General features: G+C 45.4%; 1 protein-coding gene across 1 annotated transcript in view; it reads right to left on the bottom strand.

Moving 5' to 3' along the window:
* maml3 (mastermind-like transcriptional coactivator 3) overlaps positions 1-11,521 on the bottom strand; it is a 93,664-nt gene that overhangs the window by 41,906 nt on the left and 40,237 nt on the right. The window contains exons 2-3 of the mRNA XM_070924944.1: positions 6,496-7,239; positions 4,352-5,299 (exon numbers count right to left, since the gene is read on the bottom strand). Of these exons, the coding sequence (XP_070781045.1) occupies positions 4,352-5,299; positions 6,496-7,239 (1,692 nt within the window). The remainder of the gene's footprint in view (positions 1-4,351; positions 5,300-6,495; positions 7,240-11,521) is intronic.

The following is an 11,521-nucleotide window of genomic DNA, read 5'->3' on the forward strand; positions in this document are numbered from 1 at the left end:
GAAAGGGATGAAAACCAGGATGATGAGAGAGGCTTTACCTCTGGAAAGAGAGGGGTGGAGAAGGTAGAAAGCAGCAGGGGCTTTGTCAGAGAGTGTGCATGCCTGTGGGTGTTTTTCAAAGCCTGTTTATTTGTTGAGAGTGTGTGTGTGTGTGTGTGTGTGTGTACATGTGTGTACATGTGTGAGGGGGCTGGTGTCGTGACTCACAGGGCCATTAGCACTGGCGTCGGCTCCTTCGTGCACTGCAATCGGTGTGTGACACCGCGATCTCCTACACAGACTCACACACACACACACACACACATACACACTCATTCAGACATACAGTCAAACCTCCCGCTCCAATTTATCAAGATGACACCAGAAGCCCTCCTCTGAGGCCAACACCTGTCAATCCACTCTCATCCAATCATCACTCAGATAACCCCAGAGACCCGCCCCCGCGCTGCTAGCTTCACACAGCTGCATGCACACTTGTGCAACAAGCCACATCCGTCTCACAATCATTCTGTCACACACACACACACACACAGACACACACAGACACACACACACACAGACACACATGCGCGCGAGCAATGAGGCAACTGTATCATCCGTCACACGCAGACAATCACACAAACATCTTCCACAGACTCATGCATGCTCCCCCACTTGCTGCTTCCACTGAGACATCCACCACTGTGGCGACGGTAACCGCGACAACGGGCATAAATTAGCGTCATGGCGATATGCAAAGCGAGGGAGCAACAATTAAAGCTTGACTAACGAGCTTTTGAGGAGCCAGGCTGAAGTTTCCCCGAGCAGCTGCTAACTGGATTAGCCTACACACACACACACACACACACACACACACACACACACACACACACACAGAGAAACAGAAAGAGGGAGAGAGGACAGAGCAGAGAGATGGTGATGTTTAAGCACCACCTCTGACACAACACACACACACACACACACACACACGCGCATGCACACACACACATACACACACACACGCCAAAGACTAATGTACATGTACTCTAATGCAGACAAAGAAAACAAATCTAAACACAGCTCGTATCACTTCACTCAAACACAAACACCATTACCAAAGGTGTCTCAGGGGATATCAACATGTTAGCACGCCCACAACAACAAATATACATACAGACACTACATATACACCTTTACTTAACCACGTGAGCTTTGACAGCCATCAACAGCTTTCGCAGACACTCGTTTACCTCACACTAATCCAACCAAGGCTCTGTCTATGACAGATGACTGTGTATGAAAATAACATAGATATAATAGCCATGTTTCCATTGAATTGTCAAGTGAATTTTAAGCGAACATGTTTAAACTGGGCTTGTTGAAATGCGTAGTTTCGTCAGAAGTTGGCGGTATAGTCTACGCTTTACACATGGCTGAACCTATCTACAGGAGAAAAATGGAGAGAGGTCAAAAACTTTTTTTGCGCAAATGGGGCTTTATCGAATTTTGCCGTTTCCAAACATCTTTTCTAATGCAATACTTCAAAATGTGAATCAAAATATGTTTAATACGGTAAACACGGCTAATAACTGTTAAAGAATGGAAAGTGTGAAATGGTGTTCTCCAAACACAGCGCACACTCTAATGATACAAAGAAACCAACAGGCTAACAGGTTTGCTAATGCAGAAAGGAACTGTTATTGAATCATGACATCTCCATGTGCTAGCTGACAGAACACAAACCAAAAGCAGAGTTGAAAGTGTTGCGATCAGTTACTCAGGCAATATGCTATCTTTGCAGCAGTGACGCTGTTGAATACAAAGCAATAACTATTATAAATATAATAAACCTATCTATCTTTGGTTTGGACGGAATGTCTGTTTAATAGTTCATTTGGACCGAGCAATTAAAGAGCCAACGTGGGAAAAAAGGAGCATTACTCTTTTTCTGTTGGTTCATTTCAGCTTGTAACTGTAGCAGCTCCTTGTTTGTTGTCATTATTTTCAAGATTTCTCACCTTGACATACTGAAGAATTTTGCAGCTTTTTGTCCAATGCTCCTACAATTTGGGAACAGATGGTTTGAAAACTCTCATATGAGCGAACCGATTGCCAAGACCTCTTTTAAGGCTGACAAATGTTGCGTTGCAGCTAACACGGCCCACCTCTGTAACAGTGCTTGTAATTAAGTAACTTCGAATCCTTTTCTGTTAAAAGAGTACTCCAGAGATTTTGTATTACACTTCAATAAAGCTGAGGCAGATTTAAAAATATATCGCCAATATTAATGCCTGACTTCTAGTCCCTAGTATGGATCCAGCTTCAAAAACACTGGATCCTTCACTTCCCATAATGCAATTCAAGCATCTTTTTTTATTAGACTCTTCCTGCCTGGTTGACTTTCAAACTTTACACTCCCAGTTTGTAATGCAGTTTCATTAAAAAATGAAAAAGCCCTAAGATAACCCTGATGACATCATCAGGGTTATTTTCTGAGACTTGACAAAGCTTTTCCAGAACCACAGAAGACATTATAAGGCTAAGTAGTACTCCCCATGACTAGTAAACTTGATGTGTTTAATCTGTGGACTTCCCCTTTGAGTGTTGCCACTAGTTGTCTACATCCTGTAAATGTTGATGTAAAGCTCATCTGCACCGTGTCCACCCTAATGATGATGATGATGATGATGACTATGACAAAATACAAAAGACAAAACAAAAAACAGTACACTGTAAGTTCTGTTACATGTTTTATAGTGGACTTGCTAATGATATTTGAGGCCTGTATGACTATTCACTAAAATATTACAAATATTCCAGACACTCTGCATTGCTCTTGTGTTTCTCTCTTTCCGGGCCCTTGACTTTCTCTTTAATATGCCACATCCTCTCTCTACAATAAATCTCTCTCTTTCTGCATTTGCCTTTCCCCTTTAAATCGTTCTTTTCCTTCTCTGCACATCCCTTTCCTCTCTCTTCCCGGTCTCCAATTCTCCTCCGTTCACTCAAATAAATCTCTCCACCCCCCCACCCCACTCCTCTTCTAGCCACCCACCTCCCCCCAAATCTATGAAACACACACAAACATGCATGTGCACTGACTCGCACTCGCTCACTTACGCACACAAACACACAGCCCTCCAGGCAGCAGCCACAAAGGCCCCATATTAATAAATCTGCTCCTTTATTGGTGCTGAGTGTCTCTGGCAGGGGGAGAAAGGGGGGGGGGGGGGGGCGAGCAGGACAGAAGACGCAGAGATCACCAGAGGGGAGGAGGAGGAGGAGGTGACTGACTGACTGTAGCCATATCATGAACACAAGGGAGGCAGAGTGAGAGAGACAGAGAGATAAAGAGAGACGGAGACAGCATCATCAACAAGCATGCACACACCAGCACACACACACATTTTCTACTGACGACAACACAATGGCCCTGAGATAACAAGCAGCACCATGAGAAGAACCATACAAGTGTGAGGTTTCACTTGTGTAGGCGTTTATTTGTTGAGGTATAGTCCAGCCACACTTCCTTAACTTCCTCCGTTCGGTGTGTTTTTAAGGACACCTGACACCTGGCTGAACCACTGGAGTGTTCAGAGTGGGCTGTGCTGGTTGCCGGGCTTCGGGAAACAAACTGCCCGAGGTGGGCTTTCGGTAATGACAGCAGCTAGCTTGGCTTAGTGGTCCAATCTCAGCCATCACTCAGCTGTGACAGATTGGGGATATGAGCTAAGGAGCCGTTTAGCTTTGGTGTTTGGCGTGGTGTGTGAGAGCATGCGCTTGTGTGTCTGGGGAAGGAGGAGTGGGGGGAGGCTATCAGTGCTGCTAGTGTTGCAGAGGCATCAATACACTCTCGACAGGCCATTTTCCTATGTCTATTCCCAGCCCTGGCTGGTTGCTGGGGCAACTACCGCCATTTTACCTTCCCTGGCTGCACCTCCAGAAGGTTTTATAAAACAGTAATCCATTTTCTGTCCTGGTCAACTGTTTAAATAACCGTAGCTTTGTATTTTCCAGCCCAAGTTATCAGTATATTTCATAGGAAACCTCCAGTGAACAGCCAGCGTTTCACATAGCTCCTCGAGGAGTGACAGCAAAAACTGTAGGGTGTTTCGTTATCCTCCCAAGGTCATGGGTTGAGTGTTCTGCAACACCATGCCCCTAAAACATGGCGCTCATCTCCACAGTAATTGCATTTGGTTTTCATCTGAAGAGTGACTGTGGAGTCAGAGCCCCAGCCATAGACAAACTACAGTTGAAGGAGACCTTCCTCCTGGACCAACAGTATTGACAACACCATTGCAATGCAAACAACCTTGCCAAGCCACATTGTTTAAAAACGGTAATGGAGAGCATCAAACAGTTCCCTTACCTGTCCATGGGGCTGCATGGCGCTGTAGGGCATGTTCTGGTTCAACACTTTCTGCTTCATCAGCAACATCCTCTTCTGCTCCTCACTCAGGTGGGCGGTCTGTCCCGGGATTGGCCCCTGGGTCTGCCCTGGCCCCGCGCCCTGACCGCCGCCTCCCCCACCACCCATGTAGGGAGGCATCATGGGGTTCTTGACCTGATTGTTCCCTCCCATGGGTGGAGTCATCCTCTGGCCTATGTGATCAACCCCGCTGCCGCTGAAGTGACTCAGCGGTTTGGTGTTGTTATAGGACAACATGGCTGCTGTTTGCTGCTGCTGTTGCTGCTGTTGTTTGGACAGGGTGTTCTGGTTGATGCTGTTTGGCTGTTGCTGGCCCATCATGCCCATGTGGTTGTGAGGGAGGTAGTTGTTCATGGGGGCTTTGGGCCCATTGTTGGGGGCCATCCCAGCCACTAGAGGGCCCTGTGGTGCGTTAAAGGCTTGCGGTGGGTACATCATGGGGCTGTTGGGTTTGTCTTGGTTAAAGGGACCAGAGTTATAGGGACTGGTTGGAGCGCCTGCAGGGGACCAGTTAGCTGCTTGCTGCTGCTGCTGCTGCTTCTGCTGCAGCAGCTTTGCACGTTGCTGAGCCATCGCTTTTAGCTGCTCTGCTGGAGAAAGTTCAGGCGTCACTGGCCCCACAGGCTGACCTCCAGGGGCAACCCCAGCCGCTCCGGGTCCTGTGCCCGCCTGACTGACCCCTGGGCCTGGATTCATCATATATCCATTCCCAGGCCTAGAGACTGCTTGTGTCTGAGCCTGGGTTGGGGTCTGAGGAGAGCGAGCCACGCAGTTGTGCAACGGGGAACCTGATGCCATGGCAACGGCTGGAGACTGCTGCAAAGGTTGCTGAGGAGGTGTTCCATTGGCAGTGGTGGCAAACTGAGGGCCTGACGATGACGGTCGGACCTGAGAGGAGTCCAAACACAAAATATCCAGTGAGACCCACTAACTTTTAAATGAATAGTTCAACACGACGCCGGGAGGTCATTAGCTTAGCTTAGAATAAAGACTGCAAACAGGGGGAACAGCTAGCCTGGCTCTTTCCAATGTTCCAAAATAGGCTTATCAATACCTTTCATGAACACATTGTCTCCAGTTGGTTTAATCTGTACAGAAACAGCAAAGTAATTTGGACATGTTGGTAGATGTATTTTTGAACTTTGGAGACAGCCAGGCTAGATGTCTGACCCTGGTTTCAATTTCTATGCTAAAGTAAACTAATCTGCTCCATACTTACAGCACAGACATGGGAGTCGATCATCTCATATCACTCTCAGTAAGAAAGTTATATTACTCATTGCAGAGCCATATTAATTTATTAAATTAAACAATTTATATATACTAAAGAGAATCTAGATTTTTTTTCTGTTTAGTGACCTGGTTGGAACTGGTATTTGGGAACTAGTGAGTGATATGGGTTCATAAAAATATCTGATTTTCCATTTAGAAGAAAAGACCATGACACTTACCCATTACAAAAATACATTGCTAAGTCAAGCCTTTGCAATGTCCACAAGGATCTGTTCACAACAGATTATTATTTGTCTTGCTGGAAGCCATCTGTCTAAGACCAAAATATTTCTATCTTAAAAAACTTTACACACAGTGTAAGCGTTTCATGTTTGTTTGTTTCTTGTTCTGCACATTTTATTCATGCATTAGTCATTTAAAGACAGTAACTGAAGGACACACTTGTGTGAATATATTACTATGAATTGGAATCAAGAATCAGTTCCCATTTAAATCCAGTTCAAATGATCTGATTCCTGAAAGTGGATAGAAGTGGATCAATATGCAGAACCAATAAGGAAATCTGAATTGATAAAAAAAAACATTTACTTTACTTATTAGCTTGCATCAGAAATGGAAAACTGGTTTGTGAATTGTTGCCGTTATGACATGTCGATCTATTGTGTCTGTTACAAAATTGGTACTCCAAGTGAGTTACACGCAAACAAATGTACTGTAATTCTGCCTTTAGAGAAAACATCAGACAAATATCAATATGCGATTGCATCACCTCAGCTAGTCACAGTTTAGGCAGAGATAGGGGTTAAACACCCCCACCATAGGACAATCAGGTTGACCCTCTTAGCACTGACCTGTGGTGAGCCCATGGGAACCTGTGGGCCTCCCTGTGGAGGCTGAGGAGGAGGAGGCAGGGCTGCAGCTGACGCCACCCCCACTCCAGGCGCCGTCGTATTCCCAACTGCTTCCTGTGGGCCGGGTGTCTGATTGTTTGCCGGCCTGCCAAACTCTGCCTCTTTCTTGTCCTCAAAGTCCTCATTGAAGAGGTCGTGCATATCGTCCTCTGGCACAGTGTTGGCCAGCTCGTCGATCAGCTCCTGCCACTCTTGGTCATTGAGGTTGATGTCAGAGAACAGTTTGTTCTGATTGGACAGAGACTGGGGATCAGAGGACTCCATCCCGCCTCCATCATCCAGCGGCTCCTGTTTCAGGTCTTTGAGGAGGCTGAAGCTGTCCTCCAGGTCCAGCGAGCCGTTCAGCTTCATGTCCGGGAGATGGCTGCCACCGTTCTTTCCCAGCTCATCCGATGCTTGGCCTACGTGGTTGCCGTTGCTGTTTGTAGTGTTGTTTCCGGTAGAAGTGTTGGGCCCGCCAAGTATGGGCTTAATGTCCATTTGGTGATGCAGTGGAGAGATGGGTGGTACATTGTTGTTACTGTTGTTGTTAGGGAGACCTGTTAGTGAGTCCAAACCACCGGAGCCCTCCTTCCGTACCCGTTTGGTAGTCGGTGAGTAGCTGCCTCCATCACAGATGCCGTTCTGTTCTCCATTGAGGGGCGATCGTGCACTGTCTAGTTTCCTCTTTACAGTCTCCTGGAGCTGTAACGGACAGGAAAAAGAAAATGGATTAGGGCTGGAGGAGCACCACAGATGGGACATGTTAGCAATATGAAAACTTTTCTGTGGTCTTCAGGGTGCTAACAATGGAAACAACATGAGATACCGAATCAATAAGGCAGCAGGCTGCTTCCTCTCTGCACACATCAAGAACTGTCATGAGAATGCAAGAGGTGTGCTGAAAATCAAAATATCACCAAGACAAATCAATCAAGCTTTCAGGACAGATTCAATCTGGCTGAAATAATGATCACATAATAATGAGTTCTGACACAGAGTGAACATGCATGTGTGCAGGAGCATAAAGTAAACTATGGGGGCAAAGCATTGAGAAGAGTCGCAACCCTCTCCATGAGCAATCTCAGCAGGCTGGACTCCAGGTTTTCTGAGGAGGGATGGAAAGATCTGTAGTATTTTCCATAATTGGCATCAGCCAATGGGCAGGTGAGCTGCCCTATCTGAATCCACACCCCACTCTTGGCCATACTGTAGGCAGCCTCTGCACAGTCCGCTTAACTTAACAGCCTCACCGCCTCTGTCACGGCACAGACGAGATAACGACAGGGTGCTAACAAATGCTGGCTGGCAGTTAAGGTAATCACTATCATAGACATGGGCTGGAGATGAGAGGAGGTATGACGGGGGACAGCAAACAGAAACTGAGACATAGCAAGAGAGAAGCGAGACAAAGGACAGAAAGCGGGGAGAGGAGCAGAGTTACACCATGCCAGAATGAGGATTTTTAAATTCTCTCCATTTTGGCCTGTTATGCACTCTAGCAGGTGTTTTCCATCAACCAAAAACTGCGTTTCAAAAACGGTCTCACAAGTGGAAACATTTGAAAACAGCAATCTGACAATGTGGTGCTGACATGAAAACTCTAAAGCCAGCCCCCTGCTGATATAACAATTCTGTTTGATTGATGATACAGGGCAGTGCAGTTATGAAAATATATAAAAAGATCTTGCCAGAAAAAAAACCCATTTTTTTAACAAGCACACAAAAAAAATACGTATTCAGTAATGTGCTACCTCGTGTCCTATCTTCTGGTGTGCTGCTTTGGTGTCAGAGTGTGACAGAGTGTACATTCAGCAAATGGGACATTATACCTTTTAAACATCAGCTAGACAGCACAAGCTAGACCTCTGGGTGCATTACAATCTCATGGTGAATCTTTTTTTGGGGGAGAACAGAGAAGGCTGGTGATTTCATGTATGTATCAAAAGTAGGCACATTGAAGTCCTTGCCCCCGCGAGGATAGCAAAGCTGGCAGCAATGTAGACTCAGGTAAACAATGGGACTGACAACTAAACTGTGATGAAAAAAAGGCAAAGTGCATATAAATTGAGGCTTCTGTGCATTTTAATAAACTGTTAATCTCAATTTTGCTCTTAACTCCTGTTAATTTCAAACCCTAATGAAGTTGGCAGAGAAATGGTAGATGCTATTAAAATGACGGATGGGAAGCAGGGACCTCATTTATGAAAGGTTCCCTGGGTGCACATTTTGTGCTCCAACCCAAATCCAAGACAAAGTTCAGGATTCCTACAAAAAGACATCAGTGCCATAGGCTTGCATTTATCTCCATTGTACAAAGAATGGATGGTATCTTTACAGTATTTACATCTTTAAATGTTCTAAAATACAGCTGACTTTGTAAAGGGAGCAAAAATAAGCAAAAATCTGAAATAATTGAAATAAAGAGCATAGAATGAAAATGCACATTTACAAAAACATGGGATCATATACTGAATAAATACATTATATTGGTACTCCCTCCCTCTCAATTCACACACACACACACACACACACACACACACATTTGTAAAAAACCCATACAAATGCATAGCCCCACAAATGCACATCGATTGGTTGGTAGTTTGCAAGTTATATACAGCACATGTACGGTCCTGCAGATCTACATTTCAAACAGTCTTCTGTGAAAAAAGGAGCCAATATATATTTATATAAATATTTTGTCAAATCCACACTCTCTGCTGCCACGTGAAAGAGTCAAACACACTTAGCTCTTTGTTATTCAGATGGAACAACAGACAAAATATATTCAGATTGTATTCTGACCCTGAGGTGGACCCACTCAAGCTGGCAGACGCTCTCTCACTCTCTCTCTCTCTCTCTCACACACACACACAAACACACACACATACATCACAAAAACACACAAATCATCTTTTTTTTTTACTTTCTTGGCCTACTGGTGTGTGAATGGTGAATGTGTGTGTGTACGTGTGGGGTGGGGCTGTCAGGTTGGCTTTCCCCTCTGTTCTCCACGATGACTGACAGTCAGCCTAATTATCTTTATGGCATGATAAACCCTATTAGTATTGACAGCCAAAACTACAGTGTGTGTGTGTGTGTGTGTGTGTGTGTGTGTGTGTGTGTGTGTGTGTTGGTGTGTGACTTGAACTCTTATGTTGGTGTAGCCATTAGAGGAACAACTGCGAAAAACACAGGAAAAACACACATCTCCACTGTCACGACACGGCTTCATCAACTCTGCGTGTGTGTGTTTGTGTGTGTGGTCCTGCAATCAATGGGTTTAAATAATTCAGGTCTCCTGTATGCAGCTTTGGTTTTGTGTGTGTAAGGGTGTTTGTGCATGTGTGTGTGTGTGTGTGTGTGTGTGTGTGTGTGTGTGTTACAGGCTTTCCCTAAATGCCAGTGACTCATGTTGGTAATAACAGACTCGCCTTTCAAAGCCCACCTATAAAAACTCCCGTAATTATCCAGGTGGTGTGAACTATAGCACCCTCCCACAGACGCATGCATGTGCACACACACAGAGGTTTTGCATACACACCCACCCAAGCTCTACCAGTTTAACCTTCTTGATAAAATCCTGAATCTAGAGATAGAAACAAAGAAACAGAAACATCCAGACAGACAGAAAGATGGACTGTGGTTCTGTCTGCTCAGTGCTGCATGAGTCAGCATCCCATAGCCTGAGGGAACGTGACAGGATGAATGACAAAACTGTGAGCCAGTACGAAATACTTTTATTAACTGCAGTTAATTAATCATTTGTTTCTTTTAGCACAATTAGCAACCCAATTACACCTCTGAACCTGCCCTGCACCGCAAACAGAGCTATTTTCATTCATTTGAGCGGTTTGCCTGCGTGAGAGAAAGAACCAGAGCCGGAGCGAAGAGAGGAAGATATCGAGAGTCAGAGACAAAGAATTTTGAAGTAGTTTAATCAAGCTGGAGTGCTTAGCAGAGAGCAGAGGGAGGGGGGAAGAGCATCGGAGTAAAAAAAAAAGGACGAGAGGATGTAAGAGAGCAAAGACAGGAGAGAGAAAAAGGGAAAGAGAGCGCTGTTTGTTTCCCCTCCTGCGTCTCTCTCTGTATTCTTTGACATAAACACCTGCTGACTGCTCCTCTGTCGGCTCCCACAGCAGACAGAGAGAGAGAGAGAGTGACAAAGATGCAGAGAGACAAAGGTAAGAGAGAGACACACACACACACACACACACACACACACACACACACACAAGGAAGGGAGAAGGGATTTATTTGTCAGGCAGAAGGTCTTTTTCCTTTGAGTGGAGGAGCTACCAGAACATGAAGATGAAGAGGAGGGAGAGAGGGTGAAGGAGAGAAGAGGTGGGTGGGGGAGGGAGGAGGAGATAGGTGGCTTGATGGAAGGGCATAGCGCGCCAAATGACAGCGGGGAGCAAACGATGAGAGGGTGATCAGAGAGGGAGAGGGAGGGAGAGAAGAGAGACAGAGATGGAACCACTAAGGTGCTGTTGTTATAGCAACCTGCTGCTCTGGTGCTTTGTGCGCTGCATCCTCCTTCATCCTCCTCCTCCTCTCCTCTCCGCTCCTCTCGCTCACTTACTCCCTCTCTTTAAAGGTTGAGCATCATATCGAATTCAAACCAACGTCTCAACATTAAAAGAACATCTCTATGTCGAGACAGTTCCACAATATGGAGATCATTTCTTATGTTACAAAGTGAACCTGAAGGTGTCTAGCAGACATGAGGACACTGGTCAACGGCAGAAACCTTTTGTCTATAGGATTACACTTGGACAGCTAGAAAAACATACTGTATTACTCCTAAAATGAATCAGTGAAGGTGTTGTAAATAATCACAAGACAGCAATTGCATCTTCTTTTCTGTTCTATCACACCTCTCTCCATCCTTTCTGCCTCACTCCTGCTTTCCTCGCCGCCACATCATCCCCTCACTCTTGCCTCTATACGGACGGCAGGCGACAGTCCTGCCAATAATAGGCAG

Source organism: Enoplosus armatus, chromosome 2 (genome assembly GCF_043641665.1).
Source record: "Enoplosus armatus isolate fEnoArm2 chromosome 2, fEnoArm2.hap1, whole genome shotgun sequence".
Lineage (NCBI taxonomy): Eukaryota > Metazoa > Chordata > Actinopteri > Centrarchiformes > Enoplosidae > Enoplosus > Enoplosus armatus.